The sequence below is a fragment of the Physella acuta genome, unplaced genomic scaffold, assembly GCF_028476545.2.
Source record: "Physella acuta isolate Inbredline_101_S28 unplaced genomic scaffold, ASM2847654v3 ptg001216l, whole genome shotgun sequence".
Taxonomy (NCBI): domain Eukaryota; kingdom Metazoa; phylum Mollusca; class Gastropoda; family Physidae; genus Physella; species Physella acuta.
In genome coordinates, this window is record NW_026732733.1 from 292,108 (window position 1) to 310,117 (window position 18,010).

An 18,010-nucleotide genomic window follows, 5' to 3' on the forward strand; every position below is an offset into this window, starting at 1 on the left:
GCAAGATGTCAGGCAATTTTCTACACCTGCACTTGACTATCGTATAAAATCTACTATATAAATAATTTCTTTAGTTCAGCCTTGCAATTATTAAGTGTCTGGTGTGATGGTGTAAGTTTAAGCAACAGATAACTCAGACTTCTTTCAAAACATCCTTACAATCACAAATTTTTAAAAAGTATGCTTTGTTCAACAAGATTTTAATTTCACCAAAACAATTCAACATAAACCATACAATAAAAAACTGTAGAACTCTAGTAAAGAACGCCCAGCATTTACTCTAGGTATAGAATGTAAATTGTGTTGGTAAGACCTTTGGAATTAATATTCCTCTCCTTCGCCTTCACCCTCAGCTTCAACTGAGTCTACTCCAACCTCTTCATAATCTTTCTCTAGGGCAGCCAAATCTTCACGGGCTTCGGAGAACTCTCCCTCTTCCATACCCTCACCGACATACCTGAGACAATACAGAATTAGTGTTAACATAGTCATAGAAAAACGTAATATAAAAATTTATTAAAAAGCATACATAATATTTATAGTTTTAAAAAAAAAATGGCCATATGGTATATTGAAAAGTTGGAAAATCTCAAATATAATTTGACCTACATAGTCTTATAAACTTTTTAAAACACTAGTACACAAACATTGCTAAGAAAGGATAGTAGTAATTTATGTAATTGAAAACAAGTGACCCATGCCCAATTAATAAACAATCTACATAAAAGTTCATGTCACATTGCAGCTTTGATAGAAATGTAATCAGCTGTTAAAGAGTTTCCAAATATAAAAAGCTTGTAAAACAGTAAGACATACCAGTGCACAAAAGCTCTCTTGGCATACATAAGGTCAAACTTGTGATCCAATCTTGCCCAGGCTTCAGCAATGGCTGTGGTGTTGCTCAACATGCATACAGCACGTTGGACCTTGGCCAAGTCACCACCAGGTACAACAGTTGGTGGTTGGTAGTTGATGCCAACCTGAAGAGAAAAATGAAACCCATGTATTAAAACTTATTTAATGCCCGTAAAATCTAAACAAAAACAAACTCCAGAAGTAAAATAGCTTACCTTGAAACCTGTGGGACACCAGTCTACAAACTGAATGGTGCGCTTGGTCTTGATGGTAGCAATAGCAGCATTGACATCTTTAGGTACCACATCACCACGGTACAACATGCAACAAGCCATGTATTTGCCATGACGAGGATCACACTTGACCAACTGGTTAGCTGGTTCAAAGCATGCATTGGTGATTTCAGCCACAGACAGTTGTTCATGATAAGCCTGTACAGGGAGAGAAAGAAAACGTTAAAAACAAACATCATTGATAATACTAAAGAGCTATCACTTTCCTTTAAGTACTGTTATCGTACATGCCTGGAAATAGAACTAAAGCAAGTTAAATGCTAAGCAAACAAAATAAAAATCGCCTCAAAATATTAAACTCACCTTCTCAGCCGAGATGACAGGAGCATAGGTTGCAAGGGGGAAGTGAATACGTGGGTAAGGAACCAAGTTAGTTTGGAACTCAGTCAAATCCACATTCAATGCACCATCAAACCTGTAAATGAAAAATCAATACATTAAATTTTTTTTTTAAGAAATGTAATGGTAAACAACTTTGAGAAACAAGCATTTGTATACAACAAACACAAACTTGCCTAAGGGAAGCTGTAATTGATGAAACAATCTGACCAATGAGGCGGTTAAGATTGGTGTAAGTGGGACGTTCAATATCCAGATTCCTACGACAAATGTCATAGATGGCTTCATTATCAACCATGAAAGCACAGTCGGAATGCTCCAGTGTGGTATGAGTGGTCAGAATGGAATTGTAGGGTTCAACAACAGCTGTAGACACCTATGCAAGAAATAAAAAGGTTTTTACTACATTGTTGCTGTTAACACCTGCAGGCAACTATAAAAGTTCATGAAGACAGTGATTACAATACCTGAGGTGCAGGGTAAACTGAAAATTCCAGCTTAGACTTCTTGCCATAATCCACAGAGAGTCTCTCCATGAGAAGGGAAGTAAATCCAGAGCCAGTTCCACCACCAAAACTAGAAAAAATAAAAGGCATATAGAGCATACATCATACACATACCAACAGGTAACACATCAAAAAGGCCAACCGAAAAATAGGCTACCTGTGGAAGATGAGGAAACCTTGAAGGCCAGTGCACTGATCAGACAGCTTTCTGATACGATCCAGCACAAGATCAATCAGTTCCTTGCCGACGGTGTAGTGACCTCTGGCATAGTTGTTGGCAGCATCTTCTTTACCAGTTATCAGTTGTTCAGGGTGGAAAAGCTGTCTGTATGTGCCAGTACGAACCTCATCTGTGAGGCAGATTTCATACAGTTAAAAACCATACATTATATTAAGTTTTAATTAGGATAACCAGTTGCTTGATAAACCTACCAACAACAGTAGGCTCCAAGTCTACAAAAACAGCTCTAGGGACATGTTTTCCTGCACCAGTCTCACTGAAGAATGTGTTGAAGGAATCATCACCCCCGCCAATAGTTTTGTCAGAGGGCATTTGACCATCAGGCTGGATACCATGTTCCAAACAATACAGTTCCCAACAAGCATTGCCCATCTGGACACCAGCTTGACCAACATGGATGGAGATGCATTCACGCTAAAAAAATAAAAATAAAATGTCACATACAAATTTGCAGCCATGTAGTGTAGGCATAATGTTGATGTGTTTTGGCCAACTCTGCTTTTGATGTAGGTGCATTATTTAGTATCCAAGTTACATCTATGCAGGACTATTGTCTATGATTCTGATCTAACTGAATTTATTATAAAAAAATAGACATTTAAAAGAGTAGGCCAAAAATGCTATTCTAATCCCTAGGCATTTTGGTAAATTTTGCCTAATTATCTCAGAATGATAAAACACACATAATATTGAAGGCCATAAACTGCCATTTAATAAACCACTAAATTTATCACTGTAGGCCCAGTAGTTTTTTTTTTATGAATTTTTTAAGTTGTATGTTAAACAGCTTATATTTTATTGTAAAGTTGCAAAATATTTGGTGTCCTTCTTTGAGTTCATATAGCGTTGTTATTTTTTAACATGTAATGATAAAACTTTGCATATTGATACTAGAGAGTACAGGCAACAGGAATATGCAATTGAAATAAAGATCAGTAAAGGTAAAACCAAAAATAATTAAGACTAATTAAGGGTCATGGCGTTTTTATATAGAGAGCAACGTTAGTCTATTGTCAAACTGCACAACTCTGTTGTTAATAAAGATATATTGATAATACTTTGCATATTGGTGCTAGGGAGTACAGGCAACAGGAATATGCAAGTGAAATACAGCTTAATTAAAAGGAAAACAACTAATAATTAACTTAATAAAGCCCAATTAAGGAGTGCGGTGCCGTTCTACTATGATTGCCACAAGTCACTTTTCATACTGAATATCTATGTTGCTATTGATGATACAAAGATAAAACTTAGCACATAGATGCTTAAGGATGTTGGGAATAGAAATTTACAAGTCAAAAAAATGCTAGGAGAAAAAGACAATCACATATAATAAAGTCTAATTAATGGGGGTGGCACTGAAATCTTGTATCAATAATACCTGTGTATTATACTCATACTGGAATATGATATGGTTAGGATTATGTTGAAATATCTAAATATTAGTAGCATTAGTTATAGGCTACTTTTAATAAGTAGCCAAGGATGGTTAATCAATAGACAGCCTACAGAAACTAGATGAGATGTGTCGCAACCGAAGGATAGACAGCTGCCTTATTTGCTGATCTGAACCTACTGTTTAAAAAAAATTACTGTTGCTTAGTTTAAGTTATAAAATTAAGTCACATTGTTCAAAGTGTTACTGTTTCTGTTTTCTTTTTGACTTTTAAAAAAATGTATCTATCACTGTTGCTTTAGATCACATTATTAAAGTGAAGTGTTAATGTTTCTATTTTATCTTTGACTTCATTTATTTTACTTTCCATGCCTCTATAGATCTAGTAGTATATTTTAGCTATTATTAAATTTTAAAGATAATATACTATAATCTGAGAAATGACCAATTTAATCTTTGTAATTATTTTCTTAATCAGTTTTTCCTGAAACGGGGTAACTAAAGTTTAGACATCATCCATAAGTAATTTTACAACATAATTATATATTTAAGCTTGATGCAATAAATATTAGTTCTATTAGATTCTTATAAGCAATTACTCATTAAAATACATAGATCTAAATCTATTCTATAGGGGCCTAATATTTATAAGGGCCTATTTATTACTATTTAAAATTTTAATTAGGCCTATTATTATTACCCAATTGAAAATGACTAATATGGAAGATTATTAATGAATGGGACTATTAATTCCATTGCTTTAAATTTTATTTAATCCATAAAAAACATTCTATAAGCTAAAATCTTGCCAATTCAATGAATAGTGTTAAACAGTAATAGTAATATCAAATGTGCGATTTTTTATATTTCATGCATATGGTCTATGGACCGTCATAAAAATTTAAACTCGGCCGTCATTATTAAAATTGCGTAGATCCCCTTCACTTCACGCAAGAAGCAATATCTGGTTATAAAGAGCTAAAAAGCCCCATAAAACCAACATTTCCACCCATCAAAATAGTTTGGCATTACTTATTTACTAGATCTAGTTTCCTGAACTTATCTCTTTTTTAAATGCCGAAATTTGGTTCTATCGATAATAGGTAACCTCGCGGCCCCTATCGCCCTGTTAAAAAATTGTGTCAGCGGGACCCCCCCAAGATTTACCAATGCTTTTTAAGCATGTTCCAATGAAAAGAACTCTATGAAACTGTTATTTTTGTTCTTGAGAATGGTTAGGATGCTCATTACAACTAATGTCTAGCTTATTATACTTTACTTTCTTGCTAAAATTAATACTAATTGAAAGAAGTCGGTTACTGCGTTTAATGAGACGTGCTCGCTAAGATACCTCGATAAAATTGGGATCGATATGTTAAAATGTAACTAATAGTTTTCCATACAAACATAGAATATAAAAACAGCCCACTTTGACGTATCGAATACATTAATTTATCGATTCTCTCATGATAACTAAGCACTTGGATGGAAAATGGCCGAAATTACAAAAGTTGGCTTGAAAAATTTCGGATGTGGCCAGATTAAACAAAATGGCGGACATCGAAATGCCTACTAATCCCAAATGTAGCCTTTTTTCACACAGACTAGAGATCTAGAGTAAAAAAATTAACCTCAAAATCTTTAGGCCTAGCCTACCTGCTTATAATACTGATATTCATCTTATTCAAGACTTATTCTCAACTTTTCAATTAGGCCTAATCTAGATCTAGTCATTTAAAGTATTTAAGTCTGTATTTTTATTAGATCAAGTAGGTATTCAAAATGAAATTTTTATAATGAAATTAAATAAAATTTAACACTTCCACCTGATAGAGACTGTTTTCATCAGAACAGAAACACCAAATTTATTGATGTATGTCCATTTTTAAAAAAGTTATGAATTTTTTAAAACTAAAAAAATGCGTTCGCTTTTTGAACAGTAAAGGGTCTATTTGAGACCCCTACTAACTTCTACAATAACTAAGTTAGAACTCTCAAATTTCTTGCACACACAGCCAGTAATACAAATAGCAAACCCAATTTTTTTCAAGGTAGTCAGACAGATATAAATAGAAAATTTATTCACATAAAAATGAGCCAAAGCACAATTTTACCGAAGTACGAAAAGGGAGACAAAAAGTTAATTTACAGTCATTTTTAAAAAATCATATAAAATAAACTAATTAAGCCACATTAATAATATAAATGTTCTAAGAAAGGAAATTCAAACCATGTTAATATAAAATAAGCAGGTAAAGAATTAATAAAGAAAGTAATTAGCGAGACCAGATTCAGCAAGGTCAGTTTATAAAAATTAGAAATTTCATCCTTTTTCAAAAAATTATAAAAAAATATTTAAGTAAGGTATCTTAATAAATTTTACACCAACTTAAAGCACATGATGTTCTTAATATATAATAAACACAGAGACATAAAATAATCATTCTGCAAAACAATACAAGGCATCCTTCCTTAACGCCCAAAATCAAGAATTAAGTGTTCTTACTTTTAAGAAAGTAATATAAATTGTGTAGGAAACATGTCAGCATTACTTTGTTATAAAAAACTAAATAACTATACTACTACTTTACTTATATACTATAATAAGAAGAAATTCCATGCATTTTAAAAACTGACGAAGTAAGATAACTAATTAAACTGAAATTCTTTTTAAATTACCCTAATAGAGTTGTGATGTTCATCTAGTTTTGTTACTCTGGTTCCTAATCATGGCTTGTTAAGCATAAATTTACTTGTTACTAGTATATTTTATTTCTTCTAGATAGTTATTGATCAAAGTCAACTTCTGGAAATGTCTAGGTCCTAACTTATACAATTATCAGAAATCTTAGAGCAGGTTAAAAAAGACAGGTCAATATCCTGATTGGGAAAATTCTCTATGAGGTTGGGTAGCATTGTAATTAATAGTCAATATCCTGGTTGAGTTTGTCTTCTTCAGGGTTACAGATCAAATTATGGAATCTAGTAAGGGATCCTTCCATTGGTCCAGAGTATAGAAAATGTCTGTGAATAAAAACAATTAATTAGCATTTCAAATATACTGACTTATATAGCAGGCCTGTATATCTTTATACCAACTTAGATATCAATCATGTAACATTACATCATTATAAATAATAAGCAAAGTGCAAACAATACTAACATTTGACATATGGTTTCCTTCAAAAGTATTCAGGAGTCCTGTTGTTGCTCTCACAACAATACAAAATTTTTGGTAGGCCAATGAGTTTCCCCTTTCTTTTATGCTAATATCTTGCTCTGTAAATAGAATAATAATAATATTAAAAGTAAGGCTGCTCAATGCTTTTTAGATATTAAATGTAAGCACTATAGATAGTTCTACTACTAGATCTAAATATTAACATGAAAGCAATAGTGAATCTAACTAATCTAAGTAGATCTAGACTAAATCTAGAAACAACTTTGGACTAAACTATTATGGAAGGGGGGCTACATTTTGTTTTAAGTCGTCTTTACAATAAATCTAGAGATAAAAAATGTAAAAGATCGTAATATTCTAAAATTTAATGTAACTACTGCACATATATAGAATAGTTAACTATTAAACTAGGAAAGACAAAAAAAAAACCAATGCTACAATAAATTGAAAGTATGCTGTTAACCGCTGCGGTAATATAATAGTTGAACCCAACACTACGAGAAAGTAAAAAAAAAACATGGCGGACAATCGGCTTGAAATATCGACAAAATATTGATAGTTTAATCGGCCGATGTTATTAAGTAACATAATTTACTAAAACAAATTAAATTCTATCATCCTTTTAAACATCTTTTTGATTTAATTGTGCATTCCTTTTTTATTTCAGTGACCATAAATTAAATACAACTGACTTTTAAAAAAGGCTAGATAATTTTTTGGAAAAAATTTTTTTAAGCGTGGAGCAATTACCGATAAGCGGACACTAATATTCAAATGTATTAAAGCAGCAGTTAATCATAAATAAATAGAATATAGCTAGTAATATAATGTGCATTCAACTTACCTGCACGTGTTTTTAAATCCACTGTAATCAACGAATAAACACAAAATCTTGCTCTGAACCGAGGTCGGGTGTTCCGGAATTCAACAAAATCTTGACTCAAGCCGGCGAAATTTAGATGCGGGTCGTCGCGATTTGTATACATTGGTTTCATTTACTGCGGTCCGACCCCATACACGGAGTGTTCATTAAATCGTAACAGTTTTATGGCAAATTGGATGCCCTTTCGGAATATACAACTTTGGCGGCTGTAAAATTATTTTTTCATTGAAAAAAATCATTTTAAAATTTTAAATTGAACATTTTTAGCATTTAATTATATTATACAGCTGGTAAAGTTATACCATCTTACAGAGCTACCATTCTTCTTTCTAAATCAGTGGTTTCTAATTGCGTATGTGTTATGGGGTCGGACCGCCGCGCGATGCCGCAACGCGACCAAAAATTTTTAAAACCGGCTAAAATTTTTCGGCTCATTTAGAATACCTAGATCAAGCAAAAGTGAAAATAATTTAAGTTTAATTTTTAACTTTAAATCTAAGTTAAGTCAGTTCTTAAACAAAATCAAAATTAAACTTGTTAGGCCGTATGAATCATCGGTAACAGATTGCTAGCTAGCCCACCTATGAAAGCCCATCCTCCCCCCACTGTGATGACTCATTGCGATAAAGAATGCATTCTTTGTCGTAGGCCTAGACCAGCAACGGCAAGTGGCCGGCTAGCTGATGACGTGGTAGGCGACAATCATCCATTGTTTCGGAATTAATTTAATCAATAAACTTTAGGCAGATCAGTAACTTTGTTCTATATCGGGAATGTCTAGGTCGAGTTAGGAATTTGACTATTTGCACAATACCTAATTAACAAGCAAGGTTTATTCTACATGATTTTAATATTAAAACTTGGTGGGTGATGCCGGTAGTGATGGGAGGAAATGGCGGCTAACATCTCATTAGGTAGGATAGAGAACGCCTAAGCCAAAAATCGAATTCGGTAGATCGTTCTTATAGGATCGATTTATCTGTAGAATCTATTTCTAGATCTAATTCAAAGAAATCAAACTTACCATTTTGATTGTTTAGAGTTACTAGCAAAAATTAACAAAGGGAAAAATTCAGGTTGAACAACGTTCTCAATGCGACTTAAAGCGTCGAGAGATGAGACGAAGTAATGCGTAAAAAGCTTGCGCGCTGCTTTATATACCAGCGGTTTTCAAACACAGCGCGCATGTTTTAAAATGTGTCTCAGTTCCCATTCGGTTAGGCCTAGGCCAAACAGGAAAAAAAAACCTGTGACCGGAAAGTCACTGTTAGTCCGAAAATACAAGATATTAAATTATTATAAATAGGCCTAATATAAAGCATTTTGATTTTCTCCTGACAAATTGTAGCATAATAGTAATAGGATACATTTTGCACATTTTATTCTCAGGAAAAAAACAACGGAAATCGTGTAGATTCAATTGACATACAAACTTTGGTAGCTTAAATCTACTAGATCTAGTTCGTTTGACTCGTTGTTCCCGATCAGATACAATCTCTAAATAATCTGTGTTTATATTAAAATCGGCGAAATGCAACCGAGAAGAATTTCTGACGTTTAAAAATAATTTTAAATGTTGACGTCACACTTGTTTGCAGATGTTTACCCCCTCCCCCACCACCCCATCGTTTGGCATCTCGTAAGTCCAAACCTCCAACACTAAAATGAGATACACTTCAGTCCCTTCTCTCAACATTTACATTTTTTTTTTTTTAATGTCTAAACCTTTTATTAAGGGACGTATCCAAGAAAACAAATAACTGTTTGCGAGTCAGATTATTTTGGCCGTAAAAATCGCAACTACTTTTTAAAAAAAATCCTTTTAACTTGATACATTAATCCACTTTGATTACAACTTATGAAGTCATAAGTCTTTCAAAAGCAAAATATAAAATTCATTAAAAAATACAATATTACAAAAGTGTGACGTCACACTAGATTACACCCCTCTTCTTCGTCACCGACATCTTTAATGGAAAAATTGTTTCTTTCAGACATTTTTCTTGGGGGGGGGGGGGGGGGGGCACTTGAAACTTTCGGTTAACAACGGTTAAAGTAATTATTTTCTATATAAATTATACATTGTTTCAATTTCGTACGAATGAAGCCAGAAAGAAACTCTACCTCATATACTCACAGAAACCAGTTGTAAGGAACTGTTACTTTTTACGTAGCAGTTTTTTTTAAATTACTGTTAGACAATGGCCGAAGAATAAATTGTCATTCTAATTTCAAAATCACACCTTTCCCTATTTAGTCTTTACTATCATCGCAAAAGCTAGATCTTAATTTAGTTTCAAATTAATTCTGATTTAAAAGAAATTGTGCATATGCCCAGATTAGAGCTCTAAGGTACACTCGGTCAAACCATCAATGCCATCATATAAAAAATAGCCGACTATTTTACTCGCTTTTTCTTTTTATTGAAAGTATATGATAATTATATAATTATATGTTACGAACGGTGTTTAAAACGAACACTGCGTTAGAAGTTATTACACTGTAATTTTTAACAGATTTAGGTTAATTTTTTAAAAAGATATTCTGTCACCCCTATAGTACAAAATGAGAAAGTCCATGTAGGTCACATTCTCGCCATATATGGGAACTAGATACGAATCAATTACATCTGCTTCGCTCTATTAACTACTATTTAAACAAATGAATGTTATATTGTGTCAATATTTGTACTTTGATTATCTTTTAAGAACTCAAAACTACGGTGATTTTGTCGGGTTTTTAAATAAAGGTCGATCATTTTAACCCATGACCCCGAATTTATAATGATGCTTCCGGAAATAAACTATTTCGTGTGTAACTTGACTGTGTGAAAATAAAGCACAGTGTGCTGACTCGCCACTATCCTTGTATTTCTGGTTGTAACTGTGGATTTAAAATAATTTTATTTGCGGTTCACAACACAATTAAAGATGCCAGTCTTCCACACGAAGACGATCGAAAGTATTTTAGAACCTGTCGCACAACAAGTAAGTAAATTACTATTCAGTTCTTGACTGTACAATAAAAAATTTATTATCGAACTTTGCTGCTAGCAGAAACCTAGCAGACAGAAAAATAGGTCATTATTCCGGCTTCTAATGATAATATTTATATTATTAATAATAATAGTAATATAGGCCTACACAATATAGTCGATGTATGTGTAGATCTATATTTTAACCCGATCTAGATCTAGATATCTAGATCTGGTTGTAAACAAGAACCATCATCTATGAATAATCTATAATCTATGATACATGATTGATAGAGTTACGAGTAGATATTTTATTGAATTTTAGATTTATTTATTTACTATTTACTTATTTACTAGATCTAACACTAGAATCTAGATCTAGTATTACTAACTATATTAATTAGCCTTAGCCCACCTCTAGACTCTAGACTCTAGGTCACTCTAGGGCGTCTATCCCCTAGATTATTTTAAATTTTAAATATTTTTAGGCCTAAAAGGGTGTATAAAGTGTAGATCTATAGATCTCAAGATCTAGATCTAAATAAAATAGGAGAATCTCATACCATACTAACATATTTTCTGGATATTTTGAATTATTTTGCCTTGTCTCTATCAGCTCTATCTATACTTATTACTTAATTATTAACACCCGGTTAACTTAACATGAATTAACATGCCTATAGTTAACTATAGTATATTATAAATAGATCTAGCTAGATCTAGACCTAGCCTAGTATAGTCTATAGTCTATAGCAGGGGTCTCCAAACTACGGCCCGCGGGGTCCTCTTATCCGGCCCGTGGAGATCTCTTTGTCCACGGAAAAAGCGTTTGTTGGTAATGGCTGAGGAACTTTGCCCAGAAAATCAAAGACATGCCTGGAAGAAACTGGCCCCTGAACTGAAAATTGATAGTTAATGCGGCCCTCGGACTGAAAAGTTTGGAGACCCCTGGTCTATAGTCTATAGGCCTATAAATTATAATATATTATAAATACATAGGCCTATATAATATATATTATATAGGGTAAAGCAGGGCACTAGGTGCATGTTTTGAGCACTTGCACCTTTTAAAAGATGTCTACTAATTCAAGTATTTTCTAATATTGAAAATAAAAAAGTAAAGGTCCCTTATGGAACCTGACAGTCCATGGGGCAAGTGAAGTAGTTTACCTGTTAATGTGACCTTGGCATATGAAGGGATCATGTTATCAGCACTATGTCCAGCCACCTTAACTTTCTCCAACTAGAGTTAAGTACCCATCCAAACTAGATGGGCTTAATGATGCTCTGCTGACTTGAATCAGGATTAGATATCAAGACTTTGGAGTTAGCAGACCGTCGCCTTGCTGCTAGACCATGCTGTCCCCGCATTAGAACATTATTTTAATGCATCATACCCAGTATAAAAATAATACAAAGAATAAAAATAAGGCAACAAAAAAACCCACCTTAAATGACCTGTTCTTCAATATTTGCGAACACCCTTAGGATTTAGGTTCAAGTCGCTGTTAGAACCAGGATAGTGTTACAAAAAAGAATAAATGAACATAATTAAAATAACCTGCTGGCAAACGTAGCATTAGGGGATGGCGTGGCCTAGCGGTAGAGTCTTGAGGCCCTGTGAGATGGAGGGCCTTATTGGGAACCCTCCCTCACCTACCCTATCCTCACTATGTCACTGTATAAATAAGTTCTGCAGTCATCTAATTGTTTTAGGTTTTCTTTAGATTTGTTTAAGTAATGAATGTTTTTCATCAGGAATCCAATTTCTTTCTATTGGCATAGTCATCAAGCCAAATCCTCCAATATTTTTTGCTTTAGTTAAACAACTCATCCTCTTTTAAAACAGCATAGTTTAATCAATGTGTAATGCAACATTGTTTCATTTGCTTATGTTGAGATAGTTTCTTTCAATTTTTTCATCTCTAGCTGTAACTTCCTTTAGTTTCCCTGTAGATTGAGAAAAAATATTTCTCAGTTAAGTAACAAGTGTCTTATTTTCTTTGAACTTTTAACTGGAAAAAAAGGCATTTAAGTAATATGTGTCTTATTTTCTTTGAACTTTTAAACTGAAAAAAGGGCATTGAAGTAACAAGTGTCTTATTTTCTTTGAACTTTTAAACTGAAAAAAAGGGCATTAAAGTAATGTGTCCTATTTTCTTTGATTTTTTAAACTGATTGATCAAAAGGCAGAAGGCCTATAGTAACGAGAATCCTGTTTTCATTGAAGTCGAGAATCCTGTTTTCATTAAACTCCTATACTGACTGAATCAGGAATAAATTTTTCAGGCACCTTCCTTATTTTTTAACCACCATGTGTATCGTAGTATTAAATTTCATGCACCTTCTGATAAAGGAAGATTTATGTTTTTATTTTTAAAAGAAATATGCGCTATGTGTTACAATCTAAAGGTGCACAGTTGACAAGAACCGTGAGAAGGGGTTTGGTAGGAGGGCCACTATGTGGGGGGGGGGGGGGGGGGAGAGGGCTTGAATGATAAGTTACAATTATTTTTTCTTGGGCGTGCCTGTTGGCTCAGTAGTTAACATTTATTCATATAATATACCCAACTGTAAAAAAATTTTTTTTTTTTTTTTTGGGGTGGTGGGGGTTGGGGTTGCTTTTATATGAAATGGAAAGTAAAATTGCGAACACAAATTTTTGCCTTCTGTTTCGTGAAATACGGTACCATTTTCAGTTACCAGTTGCGTTGTCTGGCAAGTTGATTCCATTTTAACCTCTCCCTCCCACCCACTCCTCATTCATGATCCCAATATTTTTATGACATTATCTTTTTATCACCGATGACATTTAATGAGCTCACTGCTTAAGGTTGCCGTATTTATCTGCTGTGCTCTAACTGCTTTCTATTACACTATTTACACTTAATCAAGTTGTTGAAATATTTTTATTAGATATTAGGATAGGCCGAAGCATCACATTTGTGAAACTGTATAGAATCTATATGCATACACAGATCTAGTAAGATTCTGAAACCTCTTTACGTTACACGTATTCTAGTTATTAAATTTTTTTTATATGCATCAAATTCGTGAAACAGTATAGAATTTAGCTCTAGTAAAATTCAGATCTATATGCATACACAGAATTAGATCTAGTAAGCATCTCTAACTTCTCTTTTGTGACTTTTAAATTCCGTATCAATGTAAAAAAAAAATGTTGAACGTGCTCAGCACATGTGCTGCAGTGGTTTGCCGTGTTGAACTGGTCTAGCACACGGGAGGGCACCCACTGCGTTTTACCGGCTGGTGGCTCATCCTTGCTCCGTACACCTACGAATTTTATGAATCATCTAACAGGCGTGTTTCTCTCGCCGTATACTAACAGTTCAGTGGCAGTGCTGACGTCGTCACAGCCATACACAATCCGGATTCGTAAACAAGGCGTATGCGTAAACGTCAAGGGCCTTTGAAAAGCATTTCCGATAAAACTTGGAGAAAGCTCAGCCACCGTGCGTCGTAACAACACGCCACGAGTGGTTTTTGCAGTACGTCTGCGTATCGTTTGAGAGGCGACTTAAGTAATCTTTTTTTTTTTTTTTTTGGTACGCCGTGCCGCGTGCATACTGAAAAGGTCGTGTGCATGTACTTTAGGCTTCCATACTTTACTTGTGTACTATGCTAATACATTGTGCTGGTGTTATTTTAGTAGTGAAAAAAAAATCTAAACGTAGAGTCGCCTGCACTCACTTTAGGCATCGCTACTTATGAAGGCTACTATGCTGATGTATTTTGGTTGTAAATTTAACAGTATCTTTACGAAGCGTTGGTTTACTTGCAAGAAAAAGCGAATAAAACGTAATGTAATTTTTATTGATTATAGAAGAGCTGTTGCATGTTTGGTTTATTATTGATTAAGCGTACTCACATATTTGTATATTGGCTATACCCCCTTACGATTCTTTAAAGCCCTAAGTGTTGTAATTGTATGCGAAGTTATTGGCGATACTAGATGGAGGCCTTCGAATAAATGGTAGACTTACACATTTAAAATCAGAACATTTCATATACAATAGCTATCACACGTACTTTGGACATTTGAAAGCGAAACGAAGACCGATCTAGATCTCTATATGGTTGATTGACTGTAGCAGGGAGAAGATGATGCTTTTAAACATGAAAACAGTGCAAGGTTTAACACGCAGGGAATATTAATGACAGGTTTATTGAAAGCTAATTAGAGACTGTGAGTGCACAAGGACATTAGTGATGCTTTAGTAAATTAATCGCGGGCGAAAAGTTACTGAAATTGTGGCTATGTTCCATATATAGGCTATAGCCTGTATAGATATCTAAAATCAATTATATTTTCTATACAAATCCCTATATAGTATATAGAAACCATTACATATGTTACCGAACATTCTTATAAAATTACTTTAAAAATTGTACATATTAAACCACGGGCTGTCTATAAACTGGTATATAAACCTTTTCTAGATATGAAATCAGCTAAGCGGATTTGTGTCGTGTTTCTCGGCGGAAATCTGCCATCTTACACGGAAATAAAAACATGATAATTAAAATTAGTTAATGTCATCCATCACAGTTTGAACCCGTTTCATTTTTCCCCATTCAGCTATACCAGATGTGTATATCTTGTCAGTTTTCACACCATATGGCATAATGCCCATCTGGAAGTTCCGGGTCGGGCAGTCTAGAGTTGATTCCATAAACACACATGTATTTCTAAGCCAGCACCTCCCCCCCCCTAGTTTATTCGAGTTTCTCTCATGTGTATACGCTAGCCCCATCACTTGACGTTGAATATAAAAACATAAAGGTGAAACGTCATGTGTAATTATCATTGTGACTTGATAATGCTCTGTATTACACATAACACACACACACTCACCACTCACATGTGTGTTTACGTGTATAAACTACCAATCAATTATAACTCACCAAAGTATACATTTGCACTCATAATTTGTACATCACCTCATCTCATTATTCTCACCTCGCCATTACCCTCATCTTGACATCTGTACTCTCCCCTCAATCCTCCTCTCTCCTCAATCCTCCTCTCTCCATTAATACTCTCCTGTCACTCATCTTCTCTCCATTAATACTCTCCTGTCACTCTTCTGCACTCCTTTAATACTCTTCTGCACTCCTTATATCTCCGTTTATTCTCTCCTTTCATTCCTTTTCTCTTCATTTATACTCTTCATTCACTACCCCATCTCTCCATCATTACTCTCCCTCCCCCAGCTCTCCATCATTACTCTCCCTTCCCTCCCCCATCTCTCCATCATTACTCTCCCTTCCCTCCTCATCTCTCCATCATTACTCCCCTCCACATCTCTCCATCAATACTCTCCCTCCCCTCCCCATCTCTCCACCATTACCCTCCCCATCTCTCCACCATTACCCTCCCCATCTCTCCACCATTACCCTCCCCATCTCTCCACCATTACCCTCCCCTCCTCTCCACCAATACTTCCCAGCACCTTCCCCACCATACAGACCAAGACGCCCATCACCCGCCAGCCTGAGAAATCAGCACAAACTTGTTCATTAACGTCAATACCTGCTCGTTTAATTAGCCCAACGCTCTAGCACAGAAAGAAAGAAAAAAAACCTGACCCGGGAAGCCAAACGGTACGTTTACCTTGAAGGCAGGTTCCTGTTAGAAACCACGAGATAACTCTAACAATCAGGGTGAGTTTCTCGTGTGGACGCTGTTTGTTGCGACCACCTTTAGCGTAGCTCCAACAATCAGGGTGAGTTTCTCGTGTGGACGCTGTTTGTTGCGACCACCTTTAGCGTAGCTCCAACAATCAGGGTGAGTTTCTCGTGTGGACGCTGTTTGTTGCGATCACCTTTAGCGTAGCTCCAACAATCAGGGTGAGTTTCTCGTGTGGACGCTGTTTGTTGCGACCACCTTTAGCGTAGCTCCAACAATCAGGGTGAGTTTCTCGTGTGGACGCTGTTTGTTGCGACCACCTTTAGCGTAGCTCCAACAATCAGGGTGAGTTTCTCGTGTGGACGCTGTTTGTTGCGACCACCTTTAGCGTAGCTCCAACAATCAGGGTGAGTTTCTCGTGTGGACGCTGTTTGTTGCGACCACCTTTAGCGTAGCTCCAACAATCAGGGTGAGTTTCTCGTGTGGACGCTGTTTGTTGCGACCACCTTTAGCGTAGCTCCAACAATCAGGGTGAGTTTCTCACGTGGACGCTGTTTGTTGCGACCACCTTTAGCGTAGCTCCAACAATCAGGGTGAGTTTCTCGTGTGGACGCTGTTTGTTGCGACCACCTTTAGCGTAGCTCCAACAATCAGGGTGAGTTTCTCGTGTGGACGCTGTTTGTTGCGACCACCTTTAGCGTAGCTCCAACAATCAGGGTGAGTTTCTTACGTGGACGCTGTTTGTTGCGATCACCTTTAGCGTAGCTCCAACAATCAGGGTGAGTTTCTCGTGTGGACGCTGTTTGTTGCGACCACCTTTAGCGTAGCTCCAACAATCAGGGTGAGTTTCTCGTGTGGACGCTGTTTGTTGCGACCACCTTTAGCGTAGCTCCAACAATCAGGGTGAGTTTCTTACGTGGACGCTGTTTGTTGCGATCACCTTTAGCGTAGCTCCAACAATCAGGGTGAGTTTCTCGTGTGGACGCTGTTTGTTGCGGTCACCTTTAGCGTAGCTCCAACAATCAGGGTGAGTTTCTCGTGTGGACGCTGTTTGTTGCGACCACCTTTAGCGTAGCTCCAACAATCAGGGTGAGTTTCTCGTGTGGACGCTGTTTGTTGCGACCACCTTTAGCGTAGCTCCAACAATCAGGGTGAGTTTCTCACGTGGACGCTGTTTGTTGCGACCACCTTTAGCGTAGCTCCAACAATCAGGGTGAGTTTCTCGTGTGGACGCTGTTTGTTGCGACCACCTTTAGCGTAGCTCCAACAATCAGGGTGAGTTTCTCGTGTGGACGCTGTTTGTTGCGACCACCTTTAGCGTAGCTCCAACAATCAGGGTGAGTTTCTCGTGTGGACGCTGTTTGTTGCGACCACCTTTAGCGTAGCCCCGGACTACGACCCGGTTTGGTGCACCTTCTCCCTGAGACAACTATTTTTCCTGGTTAAATACCAGTTTGTTCAAGGCGCATCGCCATGTTTGTTTAAAGCAAGAGTTGACTTTCCTTGGGTCGGAGAGGTCAAGATGTCTTGTTACATTTTCTCTGTAGCTGTTAATGTTATTTAAGTTCGAGATAAACTACATGAAAAGGTATACTTTTGGTACACTAAGGAATTCATAAACTACACGAACAGTTATACTTTTAGTACACTGAGGCAAACTACACAAATAGGTATACTTTGTGCAGTCCCTTT

General features: G+C 35.9%; 3 protein-coding genes across 3 annotated transcripts in view; 1 reads left to right on the top strand and 2 right to left on the bottom strand.

Annotated features, from left to right (window-relative positions):
* Nucleotides 1-183: 183 nt before the first annotated feature.
* Nucleotides 184-8,859, bottom strand: LOC131957168 (tubulin alpha-1 chain). The gene is made up of 9 exons (XM_059321898.1): nucleotides 8,719-8,859; nucleotides 2,426-2,648; nucleotides 2,151-2,343; nucleotides 1,955-2,063; nucleotides 1,664-1,863; nucleotides 1,452-1,563; nucleotides 1,071-1,286; nucleotides 817-980; nucleotides 184-457 (listed from the first exon to the last, which is right to left on the bottom strand). The coding sequence occupies exons 1-9, from the start codon at nucleotides 8,719-8,721 to the stop codon at nucleotides 322-324; spliced, it is 1,356 nt and encodes a 451-aa protein (XP_059177881.1). The 5' UTR covers nucleotides 8,722-8,859; the 3' UTR covers nucleotides 184-321.
* LOC131957170 (uncharacterized) lies at nucleotides 6,423-8,081 on the bottom strand. Its single transcript, XM_059321899.1, has 3 exons — nucleotides 7,656-8,081; nucleotides 6,794-6,909; nucleotides 6,423-6,654 (listed from the first exon to the last, which is right to left on the bottom strand). Exons 1-3 carry the CDS (start codon nucleotides 7,804-7,806, stop codon nucleotides 6,613-6,615), a joined length of 309 nt encoding a protein of 102 aa, XP_059177882.1. The 5' UTR covers nucleotides 7,807-8,081; the 3' UTR covers nucleotides 6,423-6,612.
* Nucleotides 8,860-10,403: 1,544 nt separating the features above from the next.
* Nucleotides 10,404-18,010, top strand: part of LOC131957167 (vinculin) — a 45,466-nt gene continuing 37,859 nt past the window's right edge. The window contains exon 1 of the mRNA XM_059321897.1: nucleotides 10,404-10,681. Within this exon, the coding sequence (XP_059177880.1) occupies nucleotides 10,625-10,681 (57 nt within the window). The 5' untranslated portion in view covers nucleotides 10,404-10,624. The remainder of the gene's footprint in view (nucleotides 10,682-18,010) is intronic.